This window comes from Nematolebias whitei, chromosome 4, assembly GCF_014905685.2.
Source record: "Nematolebias whitei isolate Nwh7 chromosome 4, NemWhi1, whole genome shotgun sequence".
Classification (NCBI taxonomy): Eukaryota; Metazoa; Chordata; class Actinopteri; order Cyprinodontiformes; family Rivulidae; genus Nematolebias; species Nematolebias whitei.
Window position 1 is genome coordinate 2,597,178 of NC_056501.1, and position 17,651 is coordinate 2,614,828.

Sequence of the window (17,651 nt, forward strand, 5' to 3'; positions counted from 1 at the left end):
AGCTATAGGATGCAGGTAGCTATAGGATGCAGGTAGCTAAAGGCTGCATGTAGCTATAGGATGCAGGTAGCTAAAGGCTGCAGGTAGCTATCTGACTGAAGTATGTGGCACTGAGTAAAAACAATAAGAACAGCAGCTGTTTTGATGGAGCATCCTTGAACCTAAGAGAGGAGTTGTTGATTTTGTTATTCTTGTTTTCTTCGGTCTCGGAGCGCGGCTACAGTTCTTCACGTTCACAATCAGAGTCAATACTTCAACTTTTCAAGCATTTGATTCCTAGAAGAAAGTCCAGGCTGAAAACAAAACGTCCACTTCTGTTTTCATGATCAACGCTAAACTGAACATTTTGAAAAAGCTTCTGTTCAATTCAATAAAGTTTGTGCACTAATTGTTGCTGTGACGTGTTTATTTTTAGCACAAATGACTGAAAACACAAAAGAAACAGAGGTTCAGCTCGGCCAGGACTCCAGAAGTCCCACAGAGAGCACTAACACTGGAGGGTGCAGAAATGATGGACGCTCGTCCTCACCATATTGGCGTGGGTCCAGGCAGAGCGTGGCCCCCCCAAGCACTGTTGTATTTTGGCAAATATTCCAGATGTTGAAATAAATAAAGACTGGAATGGAGGTGAAAGCTGTCACTCCGAGCCAGGCCAGCATGAAGATGTAAGTCAGCATGATGAACTGAAAGAGAAACCAGACAGAACTTTTATCAAACAGAAACAAACACATATATATATTTATATATATCTTACAATGCTAGCATTACTCAGCCGTCTGTGAATAACAAGCGGCCGTCAGAGCACTAACGATCTGTCATTAGTCTGATGGTCCTCCATCATCATGTGAACAGCTGGTTCTGGATGTCAGCAACAAACTGGTTGATCCACCATAAGAAGGTGCTGTTTATAAGACTGAGTTTGTTGCAGCTCCTCAGAATGAAGAAGTCTTCTGGATAAAAGACAAACTGTTTGAACTGTTTCTATTTTAATCCGCCCAGAGGGTTAAGGTTATGTTTCACCTGTAGATCCTTTTCTTTACTTTACCACTGAGGATCTCTTATGAAGTTCAATCTTAATACTGATCGTTCCAGGTGCGTTTTAAGTCCAACAACACAGTTTGTACAAACCTTCTGCATTCCAATGATTTCATAAATCTTATTTGGAAATAAATGGAACAACAGTGCTGAAGTTTTACGCGCTGACAGATGGTGTTCATTTGAAGAACTTCCTGATGTTCAGGTTGTTCTCAGCTCTGCCTGCAGTTTGTGCGTCAAAGCAGAGCAGCATCTTCAGGGTTTCACTGCGACGACAGGTGCTTCTCAAAAAATCAGAACATCACGCAGAAAGTCCGTTTTTCATCGATCACCTCAGAAAGTGTAACTCACATGTTACAAAGGTTCCTTACACACAGAGTGAAATATTTCAAACCTTTAATTATCCTCATTTTCTGAGACAATGAGTTTTGTTTTTTCATTATTTTTAAGCCATAATCGTCCAAATGACAAGAAATAAAGGTTTGAAATATTTCACTCTGTGTTTAATTAATCTGTAAAATATGAGTTTCACTTTTTGAAACGATTGATAAAAATATTGAACTATATTTACCTGTAAATTTTTGAGATGCACCTGTAGTTAATGTCATGTAGGAGTGGCAGACGTGCCCCCTCGCTCCAGTTCTGAATATGTTGGAAAGTCGACCCCATCCCCTCAGACCTGGACCAAAACTGTGCCGGAGCTCGTTTAGACTCTGAGCTCTCATCTGACAAAAAAACATCCGAGACTAATGTCCAGCTCTACAAACCCAGCTGACGATGAAGGATAATAATAATATAATAATGAAATATAATGTGATAACTGAGCTGCTGTTCTGAGTCTGCCTGACTTCATTTCAGAAGTGGACTCCAGCAGATTAATCATGAATATGTGGGCACTGGATCCAAATCCAGTCCAGGCAGGCGGAGGTGGGCAACCAAATCTGCTCATGTTCCAAAATATCAGTTTTTCAAGCTGCACACACAGAAATATCCTGTGATTTTTAAAAACTGGCCATTTGAAACGCAGCCACGGGACTTGGTTGCAAACATTCAGCACTGAGCGGAACTGCGTCTGTTTTTGTATTTCAAGTCACAAACTAGTGTCCAACAGTCGCAGACCAGTGAGATCCTGCCTTAAGATGGAAACCAGTTTGTGAAACACTTTGTCACTGATCAATGACCATATTGTTATCAATATTTCATCAGATTATCAGGATCCGTGTGTAAAAATGAAATGAAAACCATCAACACAAATAAATGGGCACGGGGTCTCCCCTCCTCTAGATGTTTAAAACAAATTAAACTGAAATATTTTAAGTTTGGAGCCGGAGTGTGCCGTGTAAAAGTGGGTGTTAGGATTATCATAATCTGGAATTAGAAACAACAGAAGTAAGGACTGCTCAGGCTGTGACTGCTCAATACATTCAGAGGAGGAACAGTTCAAAGTTAAGCAGTGACTGTGGCGTTAAAGAGCAGCCATACCCAAGCGCTGACGCAGCGACCACAGGTGGTGATCTTGAAGTCTCCATACAGGTCTTTAATGGCTCCACTGGTGAAGAATCCCTCCACCATCAGCAGGATGCCGTAGACAAAGAAAGCCGAAGCAATCCCATAGATGACGTACTTGATTATATCAATCCTACAGAACAACAGGTACACAAATATTCACAAGTCACCTGCGTTTTCTTCTTTTAATATGTAAAAGTATTTCAGTAAAGAGTCGTTTTCTACCGTTAACAAACGTGTAAAAATACAAAGTTTGATTCTTTTCACTGACATGGTGAAGACATCCAGTGCATCCACGGGACTCCTCACTACTTCAAAGTAGTTCTGGAGGATGGTGACGGTCCCCGACAGGGCTTCGTGTCCACAGCCACAGAACAGGGCCACGCCCGCATACAGCAGGATGGTGGCGATGAGGGACGGATACGGGATCCCACCCAGGCATTTGATGCAGCATTCGAGGCATCCTAAAACACACCAGGAGAAACCACGAGTTCAAAAACAGACAGCGGTAAAAAGGTTGATTTTCTTCAATGTCAGCCAGAACATTTATTCATATTATTCAGCAAAACATTAACGATGAGGGCAATCAATCAAAATATACAAGAACAGGACCAAAGTTTGCATGTGCAGTTACAGTTAACACCGTGTTTGTATTGTTGCTCCAGTGCTTGAGATGATACTGACTTTTATTTGAGCACTGTAAGATTTACACATTATTACATTATTGGGGACTGCCAGTATGAGGCAGGCACCTTCTATTATCCACCTGACAAGTTAGGGCTTCTTAACTTTATTCATTTATTTATATCTTAGTCGTCCGTCAACTTCAGTGCAGCCCGAACTGCAACGTGTACTCCCACAATTTTATCAAAACGACCAACTCGGCATCGTGATGTGTGCTATTGCTTTATTGGCGTTTCAAGTTACCATGGCGACAGAATTTGCAAACAAAGACGCCATTATTGCCGTACAAAATGCCTGACAGAAAACTTCCACATGGCCCATGAAGAAATCTTAGAAAGTCACTGTCGGATGTTTGAAACTCACAGAAACTAATCATCAAATGTTTCTCTATAATCAGTTAACATTTGGAGCCATTTTGATCCAAGATGGCTGCCACAGCTACATCAGCAAACACATTATTGGATATAACTCATTGATGTTTTGCCATATGGAGCTGAAATTTGGTACAGTGGTAGCTGAGAGCGAAGCCCAACACATCCAACCATCCATCATCCATCCATCCATCCACAGGATGGATGGTAGCTGAGAGTGAACCCCAACATATTGTACTGTCAAATCAAAAAAATGTCATTGCTGGCAGCATGGCAGTCCCCATCAAACTTTCTCCAGGAACTTTCTGGTTATTCATCATTTACTTTATTTCAGCCACAATATATGATCCACATAAAAACATAAAAAACAACAAAAACACAGAATTAAAAAGTTTTTCTATAGAGGCTCAAACGCCAATGAGTCCATAAAGTAGAAAAGTAATGCACAGAGTTTAGTCCAGGGTTGGTCAGTGTAGCGATGATACAGTTCTCAGATTCAGATAACCTACACGTGCATCTATACATGAGGTTACGCAGCACCGCAGGGCAGGTAGGCACACCTGGGTCTACAAACATTTTGCTTACACTGCTCCATCGAGGTACCCTCGGCAGCAGGCGCATGCCATCATTATATGCCACATTTAGTCTATACATACTGCTGCTTTTATAACGTCTCCACAGGTGAGCGGTATACAGGAGTGCAGTAGGCCTTAAAGAGTTGGACCTTAACTGATGCTGAGCACAGTCCAAACATACGGAGCAGAATGTTAGCTTGTCCATAGAGCATGCGACACTGTCTGTAAATGTCTCTATCATCTGACAGGTCTGCAGTCACAAAGTGCAACAAGTATTTACATTCATCACTGACACTGTTGCCCGACAGAAAGCAATCAGGGAACATCAACTCGGAGTCCTCTCTGCTCCGAACAATCATGATACTGCTTTTCTTAGAATAGTATTTTGTATCAAAGTCTCTTCCATAACCAGAGCACACCTGCAGCAGCTTTTGCAGGCCAACAGTATAAGGACAAAAAATGACTAAATCATCAGCATACATGAAATGGTTGATGATCCGTTACCAACCCTACAGCCTGTTCCACGGTCATTTAAAAGGTTTGACAGATCGTCCATGTACACATTAAATAAAAAGGGAGACAGGATGTTACCCCGCCTCATATTATTCCATATATTTACACATTTACATATTCAATTGGGATCTTCAGCCTTTTTCCTCCTTTAATTTGTGACTGGCTCTACTTTAAATCACTTGTGCATGATTCCTCAGGAGAGTCATCCATCCCACTTTTCCTTTCCAGGTCGTAGACCTGGTATGTATCTCTAGCAGCCACAGCAGGTCACTGGTCCATCACAGCTCCATCACTGGTCCATCACTTGTCCATCAAAGAGACGATCCATTCACACTCACACATAGGGGCATTATAGTTACCAATCAGCTGATCATGTATCTGTGTGAACATCAACATGAACATGCTTTTATCTGTGAGAGAACCTGCAGAAAAGCCATGCATGCATGGAGAGAACATGCAAACTCCACCAAGAAGAGCCGGGAGACGAACCTGTGACCCTCTCGCTGCACAGCGATACCTCTAACCACTGCGCAGTCATGCCCCCCTCCCCTACAGACGCAGTCTCAACACTCCTGAATGTGACTTTCTGTATGTGTTGATCACATTTCTGAAGCTTCATGTGGTCGTTGTGTTTGTGTTTAGCTGCACGTGTCACTCACTTTTCAAGTCAAGTCAAGTCACATTTATTCATATAGCACATTTAAAACAGTAGCTGTCATCAAAGTGCTTACCAAAAGAGATCACAGCATCAAATATTAATAACAACATATTACAGCAACATGAATAAAAGCATAAAAACATGAAATATAATGAGAAACAATGAAATACAATACACCCTGCATTAAATGTCAGGGAGTAAAAGCAAAATGGATGAAAACAATCATCAACAATGAAATACCAAATGAGATCACTGTGTTAAATGCCAATGAGTACAGATGTGTCAGTGAGTACAGATGTGTCAGTGAGTACAGATGTGTCAGTGAGTACAGATGTGTTTTGAGGAGAGATTTAAAAATAGAGACTGAGGTGGCCTGTCGAATGTTGATGGGCAGATTGTTCCAGAGTTTAGGGCCCATGACTGAAAACACCCAATCTCTGAGCTTCAGCTGGTTTTTGGTACGGCCAAAAGCATCTGGTCTGATGATCTCAAGGCCCGAGAAGGAGTATAAGGATGAAGGAGGTCAGAGAGGTATGAAGGTGCAAGGCCATTAACACACTTGAATGTCAGCAGAAGAATCTTAAAATCAACTCTGACACGCACAGGAAGCCAGTGAAGGGAGGACAGAACTGGAGTAATGTGCTCAAACCTGCCAGTTCCTGTTCCTGTTCCTGTTCCTGTTCCTGTTCCTGTTCCTGTGTTTTCAGAGGAAGAACATCTGACATGAAGCTCACGTTCTGTGAAGGAGCAGAGTCCAGTCGAGCAGGGCACTGCAATAATCCCACTTTTATTTTCTCATGAACTAATCAGTTATTCTTACAAACAAATTGAAATAAGGAGCAGCTTCCTCTGGCTTTAATGTGCACGTCGGTACACGTGCACTGTGATGGATGTACAGATGTAAGCATGAAAACAGAAAATCCCTCTGTCGTTTTACGTGACAATAATTAATAATGAAATGTACCTGCAGTTGTTCAGCGGTGTTGTTTTGAAATGATCCCGTCATATTTTCCGTGTCGCACAAACGTGAATAAAAACATGTGACACGTCTTTGCTGCTGATTTACACCCAGTTCATTATCATATGCAGTCAGAGCAATAACCCTCCTGCTTTTGACTCTTCCTGCCGACCTGAGTGGAATACTGAGTAGCCGGTCCGCCTGCCAGGCGGGGCTGAGCCCCCACATGTTTGCTGCAGCTCCCCACCGCCCAGGTTTGATCATCTGCATCCTCACTGATGTAATGCGGACCTGAGGATGCCTCTTCAGTCGTTCATCTTACACCCAGCAGGTGTTTACCAATTATTTATGGGTTTTTTTTTCTACTGAGCAGCTTTCATGCTCAGAATTAATATTATTAAACATTTATAGGATTTATTTCTCATTTGGACAGACTAAAGTACTGCGTGCCTTTACGTTGACTGCAACCTTTCTTCATCCTCTGAAACATCTTAACAGAACAAAGGCTGAAAACTGCTCATTATTAAGCTCTTTCAGGCAACCAGCAGCACCACCTGAATGTAAACTGTCTGAGAAACCTGCAGCAGGGTCCAATGATTGATTTGATCTAAATGAAATCATGATTGAGATCTATTGTCCAATCAGAATGGATCTGCTCAAACTGTATCGGTCCTCATCTAGCTGTTACTGAATAATGCATTTCATCATCTCTTCCAATAAAACATCACCCAGTAGAGGTATTTTTGTTTGAACATCCTGGGATAGAAAACCATTCTGCCACCACCTCTCCTCTCACAGACCCGTTTTCTCGAGTTGCCTTATCATTTCAGGAAGCTGGCAGTGATGGGGTTTATTGATTCAGTGGTGTTTACAGACACGATGAGCGTGAGAGATAGAGACAAGTCCCATTTACGCTTCGTGCTCTGGGCCAGAATCTACTGTCCGTTCATGTGAGAAACTCAACAGAACAAGCACGGAGACATTTAGAACACAGAACGGTGAACTTTTCATTCACGTCCACGTTAAACGTTAATTTAGGTCGTTTGTTTTGCTCAACTAAGGAATTCCAGAAGTGACTGCAGTTATTTTTCCCGTGCAGGCTGAACTCATTTGAACAGACTCAGGCAGTCATCAGTCTTTCCTTTTGTCTCCGTCGAGACACGCAGGTAAAACTTGGAGCAGCAGACGTGTGAAACAAATTCTTAATGTGACGCTTGAATAAATGATTTATGCCATGGCCTAAATTGAGGTTTATTACTTCTGCATTATTTACACTTCTGCACTCATATTGCATTAATCTGGTTTATTTCTTAGCTGCTTTTATTTCTTCTGACACACAGTCGAGGTTATTGTCAAGGCATGGTCCTCATACAAGTTAGAGAATGATGTGGAGTTGTCAAGCTATGATTAACATCTTGTTCATTACTGTGCTGAGAAGTGTTGTTTCTATGGAAACCTTAGGCTCGATGAGAGCGTTGGTGAGTTGCTGCAACATGAGTGATGTTTTATTGATTGTTTGCTCTTAATTTTGTGAAAGAAACGTTTCAGCTGCAGCAAAGACCTGGATTTAAAAAAACAATTTAAATTCCACTTTAAGAAATTGTCTCAAAAACTGTCGGCACGGTGGCAAAGTTGGTAGAGCTGTTGCCTCTTAATGAGAAGGTTGCCGGGTCGAATTCTGGCCGGGGGCCTTTCTGGGTGGAGTTTGCATGTTCTCTTCATATATGAACTTTCTCCAGGTACTCCAGTTTCCTCCCTCAGACCAAAAACATGCATGTTAGACTGACAAGGGTCCCTAGGTGAGAGAGAGAGTGAATGGTTGTTTGTCTTGTTTGTCTCTATGTGTCCCTGTGATGGACTGGAGACTTGTCCAGGGTGTCCCTGTGATGGACTGGAGACTTGTCCAGGGTGTCCCTGTGATGGACTGGAGACTTGCCCAGGTGTCTCTTGCCTCTCACCATACTGGATATGGACACCACTGACCCCCACAACCCAGAAAGGAAGAGGCGGGTAAAGATAATGGATGAATGATGGATGAAGGATTATGGATGATGGATGGATGGATGGATGGATGGATGGATGGATGGATGAAGGATGGTTGGATGGATGTATGATGATGGATGTATGATGGATGGATGGGTGGATGGATGGATGGATGGATGGATGGATGGATGGATGGATGGATGGGTGGATGGATGGATGTAATATGATGGATGTATGATGGATGGATGGATGGATGGATGGGTGGATGGATGTATGATAATGAATGTATGATGGATGGATGGATGAATTGATGGATGGATGGATGGATGATGATGGATGGATGGATGGATGAAGGATTATGTATGATGTTTGAATGATGGAGGACCTGTGTGTCAGACTAGTGGAAACTGTAAGGCGGTGGTGTGGCGGTGAGAGCTGCTGGGTGTTGATTCATAATTTACATGTGTCATGTGACATCACGTCACCAGCTCCTCTGAGTGATTCACGCGTTGTGCTTAAGGAAACGTTGTGTACGATAAAACCAAAGACCCAGTGCTGTTGACGAGGTCATGGCTGTTTCAGTCGTTGACAGCTGGGTTTGGCCTCAGTTAATGTTGTATCGTTAAGATTTTTATCAGCAAACTGGATTTTATTGAATATTTGATCAATAAAACTCAATATTTAGTTCAAAATGTTTGAGCCTAATGTTCAGTATTACCTCCTTTTTATTTTTATTAAATGTTTTTACATTTTAAAAAGCTGTACAATGTGAAAGAAACATCCAGTTGATAAATGAATAATTTTCCATCCATCCATCCATCCATCCATCCATTCATCCATCCATTCATCCATCCATTATCTTCTGCTTGTTTCGAGGTCAGGTCTCAGGGGCAGCATCTTGAGCAGGGAGGTCCAGACATGTCTTTTCACAGCCTCTTCCAGGTCTTCTGGGAGGACTCCAAGGTGTTCCCAGGCAAACCGAGAGACATAGTATCTCCAGCATGTCCTGGGTCTTCCCCAGGATCTCCTCCCAGCCGGACATGCCCGAAGTACCTTCCTAGGGAGGTGCCTGAACAGATGAACCACCTCAACTGGCTCCTCTCAATGTGGAGGAGCAGTGGTTCTACTCTGTGTCTCTCCTGATAACTGAACTTCTTGAGCATGGACTTTGTTGAATTTCTCACCCTGTCTCTAAGAGAGAGTCCAGCTACCCTGCAGAGGAAACTCATTTCAATCATCTGTATCTGTGATCTCATTCTTTCAGTCACTACCCAGAGTTCATGGCCAGAGGTGAGGGGAGGAACGTAGACCACCCGGGAAACAGAGAGCTTTGTCTTACAGCTCAGCTCTCTCTTCACCACAAGAGACCGGTACAGAGTCCACAATACTGCAGACACTGTACCATTCTGTCTGTCAATTTCATGCTTCATTTTTCCCTCACTCGTGAACAAAACCCAAAGATATTTGAACTCCTCCACTGGAGGCAGAACCTCACCCTCGACCTGAAAATCACAATCAGACTGAGGACCATGGCCTCAGATTTGGAGGTGCTGATTCTCATCCCAGCTGCTTCACACTCAGATGCGAACCGCTCCACTGAGAGCTGGCAATCATGACACGATGATGCCAAAAGGACCACATCATCTGCAAACAGCAGATATAGAACCCTGAGGCCACCAAATATGACTCTCTCTACCCCCTGGCTGCGCTGAGAAATTCTGTCCATAAAAGATTTGACCAGAATTGGTGATAATGGGCAGCCCTGTTGGAGTCCAGCTCCCACCCTGAAGGGATCCAACTTACTTTCGGGAATGTGAACCAAACTTTTGCACCACTTGTACAGGGATCAAACAGCCCGTAATAATGGGCCCCAAATCCCATGCTCACAGAGCCACAGTGTACCTCGAGGAACACGGTCAAATGCCTTTTTCAAGTCCACAAAACACATGTAGACTGGATGGACAAACTCCCATGACACCTCGAGGACCCTAGTGATGGTAAAGAGCTGATCCAGTGTTCCATGGCCAGGACGGAACCCACATTGTTCCTCCTGGATCTGAGGTTCGGCCAACAATCAGACTTGCTTCTCTAGTACCCCTGAACAGACTTTTCCAGGGAGGTTAAGGAGAGTGATGCCCCTGTAATTGGAACACACCCTCCGGTCCCCATTTTGAAGAGGGAAACCACCACCCCGTTTGCCAACCCAGTGGCACTGCCCCCGATGTCCACGCAATGTTGCAAAGGTGTGGCAACAAAGACAGCCCCACACTATCCAGAGCCTTAAGGAAATCAGAGCAGATCTCATCAACCCCTGGAGCCCTGCTGCTGCGGAGCTTTTTAACCACCATGGCGACCTCAGCAGCGGTTATGGACAAACCAATCCTGAAGTCCCTGCACAAGCTCAGGCTCCTTCCCCATCAGAGATGTTACATTCCATGTCCCAAGAGCCAGCTTTGGTAAGCCATGGTCAGATCCAAGCCCCCCACCTTCGGCCACTGCCCATGGATTCATGCACCCAACTTGTATGGCCGCGCCCACAGGAAGGCAAACCCATGTTGCTCATTTGGACTGAACCCGATTGGGTCCCATGGGTAGAGACCCGGTCACCAGGCACTTGCCGACAAGCCCCTCCCCCAGGCCTGGCTCCAGGGTGGGGCCCTTGTAGCCCACGTCCGAGGAAGGGACACTGAGCTCCTTGTTTTCTTTTGTCCATACAAGTCTTTGGATATACTATACAATATATAATAATAATATAATCTAATAATAATAATATAGAATATTTTTATTTTCAGTAAATAAAAGTCCTTCAACGTACTTTGTATGTCCAACAAAGTTGTCAGGTCCTCTGGACAGATTTCTTGTGTTGAAACATTTAGTCTTGCCTTCCAGGTGAGATTTGATCATTAACGATTTGAATGCAACAATTCCTGAGTCTGCTCACATGGACGCTTGAGTCACATGACTGACCTACATCAGGCTGCTGGAGCAACATTGGTATGACGTCTGACATATTTCCAGTCACTTCAGCTGTTTTCACAGACAAACAAACAATTGTGTTAACTGGTCACACATTTTGAATTCAGGGATAAATTACCTATTAATATGAGAACATATTGTGCTGATTGTTTTTCTTCCATTTTATTTATAGCCTTCATGTCTTTAAACAAAGAGCGGCAGGATTTCAGAGAGGTGAATGATATTCCATCCTCGCTAAATAAATCCTCCTCTAAGTCAAAGGATCGGGCTGGAGAGGAGGGTGAGCCCAAACGTAGAGATCCAATCAACAGAAGGCGTCTCTCTGATAAAAAAGAAAGGATGAGCCCCCACTCCGCGGCCCCTCCCACCCCCCACTTGTCCTCCATCTGTCATCGTCATCTCCCAGCAGGCAGTGAACACAACACACTCAATGACCCAGTCAACTTTCACATGATTAAATGTGCTTAGTGCTAAACGACAGCCATCAAAGACGACTCCGGAGGACAGTCGGGGTTAATTAATAAATTAATTTGTAACTTTTTTTAAGATGAAACTGCGTGGACAAAATGAAGATAAGGGAATTACAGCTTTAATGAAGCATTTCTCATGAACCCAAAGCTCATTAGGTCCTCTGTGCACATATTTGTATTTCAAACTATGTTTAATAGCTGTCCAAAGATTTAACAGACTGTTCTGATCTGCTGATTTCAATTTATTTGTATTTAGAAGTCTGGATTATCACAAGATTATCTTTTATTTATTTTTATTTTTTTTAAATTTATTCAAACATTTGTTTGTCAAGTTGGGTGTGTAACGTCTTCAGTTCTTTCAGGGTGGGGGGACTCCATCATTGTGAGCTGAAGGAAATCTGTGTTGACTTCCAGTAATGTGTCGAAGCTTTATCTGAGGCCTTAATCCAACGTGCCTTCTTCAGGCACCTTTTTGTGTGTCGGGATTAAGGCGGATTTGAAGCTTTTAGCTCATAATTGTTTAGCATTAAGTGGCACACAACATGATTAGGGTCAGAGTTGAAATTCAGTGCACGAGTTGTTCATCGAGACAGAATGGTGTGGAATGATGGAGGCCAAGACGTGGACTGGTATCATGTTTCATGATACCAGTTGACTGGTCAACTGGTATCATGAAACATGATACCAGTTGACTGGTCAACTGGTATCATGTTTCATGATACCAGCTGACTGGTCAACACTCGGGACAAATCATTTCAGTCTTTGTTTCTAATATCATGAGTTGACAGCACGACTTCTCAAGAAGCAGTTTTCTTTTTTAAAACCCTTTCAAGTTAGTAAAACCAGTAGAAATGTCTGATTTTTTTCTTGATCTTCTCTTGCTTTTTTAGGACGTCTGCAGTTTATTATTTTCCAGTTTAACAGAAGTAGATAAAATACGAAGCCTTCACAGTTAGGTAATTCCTCCGTTGCTGATGCCTTTGCAGGTGCATCGGCTGAAACAAATCATTCTGTTTGAAGTCATAAAAGTTCTTTACTGTTCGAATTTGATGAGAAAATAGAAAAACAGAGCGTTCTCAAGTGAAAAGTGACATAAATGTATGTTTGTTGCATGTTGGTGATGCATTCATACAGACATAATGTTTCCACTAGTGGTGCTTGTTATCAGGGGAGTTTTGTGAGGGGGTGGGGTGGCAGAGGGAAGGAAAGATGGGGGATGGTGTGTCTGTGTCAGGGAGGGTAACAGGCATATATTTGTCTTGTTGCTTTTCTTGTTCCCTTTATGCAACCCTTCACTACCCACCCCCTTCTTTGTACAGCACGCATGATTTTTTCCCAGCTCCCCCTTCTCCGCTGCGCATGTTTAATCAACCAGCATGGTTGCCATGTCAACCCCAGCACGAAACATGAGAATAGAACGAGTGCTTCAGAGCCGTGACCCACTTACTGTATGTCAACAAATTCAGTGGGACAACGGTGAATGAGACGCATTACACACATAACCCCTCGGGGTGAGGAGGACGGTGCAGGCCGGGTCCGAAGGCTCAGCCACCGAGTTCTGCTCTGCTGGGAGATGGGAGCAGCAGAGGACGCCTTTTGTCCAAGTCCAGTCAACGAACTGAGGGCCAAGTGTCAAAAACTCCACACAAGAGGCGAGGAATGCTGCACGTTCCATTCCTGCGTTTTACTGTGCGAGTTTTTATTCCAGGGTGAAATGAGCTTAACTCTCTTGTTGCCAGCGTTAAGCAGCTAAAGTGAAAGAAAGCAGATTTCAGTCATCGCTCCGAACGAGCAGGTCTCCACAACTGAATGAGACGTGATGAGTGGCATTTTAAGTCTTGATTAGATTTAGCTTTTCTTTAACTACTACGCCAAATAATCCAAAATATTCTCATTTAGAGGGCAGCACGGTGGCGCAACTGGTAGAGCTGCTGCCTCTCAGCGAGCAGGTCCCTGGTTCAAACCCCGGTCCAGGGGCCTTCTGGGTGGAGTTTGCATGTTCTCTCCGTGCATGCGTGGATTTTCTCTGGGTACTCCGGTTTCCTCCCACAGTCCAAAAACATGCATGTTAGGCTGATTGGTAACTCTAAATTGTCCCTAGGTGTGAGAGAGAGAGTGAATGGTTGTTTGTCTCGTTTGTCTCTATGTGTCCCTGTGATGGACTTGCGACCCGTCCAGGGTGTCCCCCGCCCCTCGCACAGTGATTGCTGGACATGGGCACCAGCGACCCCCGTGACCCAAAATGGAATAAGCGGGTAAAGATGATGGATGGATGGATGGATTCTCATTTAGAGGTTTTTGTAAACCATCATGAAGTGCATTTAAATCCTAACCTTCAACTCTTGTAGTGTGTTGAGGAAAAATTAGACACCCATTTATTTTTGTCTGTATTTTTATGTAATTATTTACTTTGATACAATCAATAAACACATTTTTTGGGGGGTAAGGTCTAAAAATTATATTTTTAACATGACATTTTTCTAATGCTCTCATCACTTCACATGGACTTTATTTTTTAACAATTTAATATTAAAACATGTTAAAATACACTGTAAATACAACATTTAACATCATATTTATCAGATCATAAAATAATGCATTCCTCTAAGTAATGTCTTTCGTTTTTACCTCTACCCCTGTACATCACATTTTATTTTATTAAAGGTGGTGATCTGCTTTTACAACTGAGCACGTCAGTGAAAATGTCCAGAGACCAGAGGTCCTGATGCTCCATGATCAGGTAGATGAATCTAAGGAAGAGTCGGGTCCTCTGGACAGATTCTTCTGGCTGAAACGTTTCATCTTGAAGACTTCTTCAGTCTGCTGAGACAAAAGTCCAACTCACCCCTGGAGAGGTTTGTCTTTCCCGGACAGACGTCCCGCGTCTCATCTTGTCTGACAAACTTGTTTTAGTTTGGACGTTTAGAACAAATCTAATGTTCTTTTTTATTTTTATTTTTGATGCTTTTACTTAAATCTCTTTCTTTTTATTCAACACTTTGGTAACAGCTGCTGTTTCAAGTATGCTTTATAAATAAATCTGACTAGACTAAATGGTCATAAAGTTTCAGAACAATCGAAGGGTTAAACACAAATACTGCTACATTATAATCCTCGTTCCATCAGTTTGAGTTTAGTCTTTGTGTTGCTTACAATGTCAGCAAGAAAAGAAAGAAAAGTTAAACTCGCTGGGTGTGTACTGGTCATTGCACCACCAGTGTCCGTAAACCAAACACACACATCTTTTATAGGATATCAACCTTTCAGTCCACTTTGACTTTTTCCACTAAAGATCCCAAGAAATGCCAGAAGAACAACTGGAGGAAGTCTCTTGACTTTTGAGCCCAACAGGTTCAGAACAATGAGACGGAAAGGAAGGTCACAGAAGCAGAAAAGTTCTTCATGATGTAAAAAGCTGCAGAGAAATGCTCCTGGATGCTGATCTAATGATTTAGTTTTTTCATTCAACCTTCATTTCTGCAGGTTAGTCCCACTGAGCCTCGACGACTCATTTACAAGAGAGACCTGATTTAACAAAGAGTGATGACAACAGTGGACAATAATGTAAAAAATATATGAAATGAAAAGTAAATAGAAGATATGGAATAAAAACAGAACAAAAACAGCTACATTATAAAACGATGTAAAATAATAAAAACAGGAACATGTCTGCGTTGGTTCTTGCAGGAACTTATCAGATGTTTGAAGCCACTTAGAGAGGTCAAAGGTCGAGAGCTTCAGATGTTTTTACAAGATCTTCCAGGAAACAGGAGCGGAGTAGGAGAAGGTCCTTTTGTCTAGTTCAGTCCTCACTGAGGGAACACTGCAGGTAATGATGTCCTGAGAGCGCACGCTGTAGCTGCACTCACACAGAGACATGTAGGAGGAGATGTATGAAGGCAGCAGACCAGGAAGTGATTTAAAGATGAAAATGTACCAGTGAGAGAGTCTGTGTGAAGTTAATGGTGACCAGTTAACCAGTGGATACTGGGTGCAGTCAATTTTCTTTACTGTTTTCCACGTGGAGCTTAAAAGAGAGATGAGAATCGACCAAGGTACCCAAATATTTGAAAGAATCAGCAAACTCTATTGGGACACCATTTGTAGATAATATAGAAGGAAGAACTGCTGGGACCGACTTCCCATTTGAAAACAACAATGGTTTTATCAGCACCAGTTTGAGACGGAACAAGTCAAACTGGATGATGTCAGAGGCAGACTGTAGGAGGTGAAAGTTATGCCTTACAACAGGGGTGTCAAACTCATTTACAAAAGGGGGCCAAAATTAAACCCGTTTTCAAACTAAGGGCCGGTTTCAGGATCTACATTAACTCAAGTTAGATAAACAACATCTTTTCTTGGTTGCAGGTTTCTCACCAAGAGTTTGATTGGTCTCATTTGACGTTCTCTGTTGCACTTTTGACATCAAAATCAAAGATTACTGAAAAAAATCAAAGTGATAAATGTATTTTACATTTAAAATAACATATTGGGGGCCAGATAAGATGTCAACGAGGGCCACATTTGGCCCCCGGGCCTTGAGTTTGACACATATGCCTTACAACAGCATGCAGGCTGTCAATGAACAAAACTCTGGAATTAAAAACTCTTAAATGGTTTTTAAATCCTTAAATTTACATTAAAGCTTAAAAACTCTGAAATAAAGAACTTCTTCTCCATGAATTTAATAATTTACAGCTGCTGTCTGGTTAACCACAACATCTGTTTGATCTTCAGCCACTCCTGAAGTTTGAATGTTTCTTGTTCTTCTTCTTTCGGCTTTTCCCTCTTCAGGGGTCTCCACAGAGAGTCATCCTCCTCCATCTCTGCCTGTCCTCTTCATCTTTGTCTTTTTCCTGCAGCTGCATTTCCAACATCATTCTACCAATATACCCACTGTCCCTCTTCTGGACATGTCCAAACCACTGTCCCTCTTCTGGACATGTCCAAACCACTGTCCCTCTTCTGGACATGTCCAAACCACTGTCCCTCTTCTGGACATGTCCAAACCACTGTCCCTCCTCTGGACATGTCCAAACCACTGTCCCTCCTCTGGACATGCCCAAACCACTGTCCCTCCTCTGGACATGCCCAAACCACTGTCCCTCCTCTGGACATGTCCAAACCACTGTCTCTCCTCTGGACATGTCCAAACCATCTCAGTGTGTCCTCTCTAACTTTATCTCCCAGTTCTTCAACCTGTGCTGTACCTCTGATGATCTCATTCCTGATCTTCTCAATCCTTGTCTCTCCTAAGGAGAACCTCAACATCTTCATTTCTGGTACTTCCAGTTCTGTCTCCTGTCTTTTTGTCCATGTCTCTGTCTCCAGACCATACAACATAGCTGGTCTCACCACTGTCTTGTAAACTTTTCCTTTGACCTTTGCTGACACCCTTTTGTCACGAATCACTCCTGAAACTTTTCTCCATCACTCCATCCTGCCTGGACTCTCTTCTCCTCTTCACCACACTCCCCATGTTCCTGGACAGTGGATCCCAAGTCCTTGAAGTCCTGCACCTTTGTGACCTCTGCTCCTTGTAGCCTCACTGTTCCACCTCCTCCCTCTCATTCACACACATGGACTCTGTCTTACTACGGCTGACTTTCATTCCTCTTCTTTCAAGTGCATACCTCCACCTCTCCAAGTTCTCTTCCACCTGTTCCCTGTTCTCACCACAAATCATGATGTCATCTGCAAACATCATAGTCCACGGGGATTCCTGCCTGACCTCTGCTAGTCGGTCCATCACCAGAGCAAACAAGAAGGGGCTCAGAGCCGATCCTTGATGCACTCCCACCTCCACCTTTAAGCTATCTGTCACTCCTACAGATCATCTCACCACGGTTCAGCTGTCCTCATTCATATCCAGCTGTCCTCATACATGTCCAGCTGTCCTCATACATGTCCAGCTGTCCTCAT

General features: G+C 43.0%; 1 protein-coding gene across 1 annotated transcript in view; it reads right to left on the reverse strand.

Annotated features, from left to right (window-relative positions):
- Positions 1 to 449: 449 nt before the first annotated feature.
- Positions 450 to 17,651, reverse strand: part of gpm6aa (glycoprotein M6Aa) — a 21,526-nt gene continuing 4,324 nt past the window's right edge. Inside the window, exons 2-4 of the mRNA XM_037675464.1 lie at positions 2,813 to 3,005; positions 2,518 to 2,674; positions 450 to 683 (exon numbers count right to left, since the gene is read on the reverse strand). Coding sequence (XP_037531392.1) covers positions 450 to 683; positions 2,518 to 2,674; positions 2,813 to 3,005 — 584 coding nt within the window. The remainder of the gene's footprint in view (positions 684 to 2,517; positions 2,675 to 2,812; positions 3,006 to 17,651) is intronic.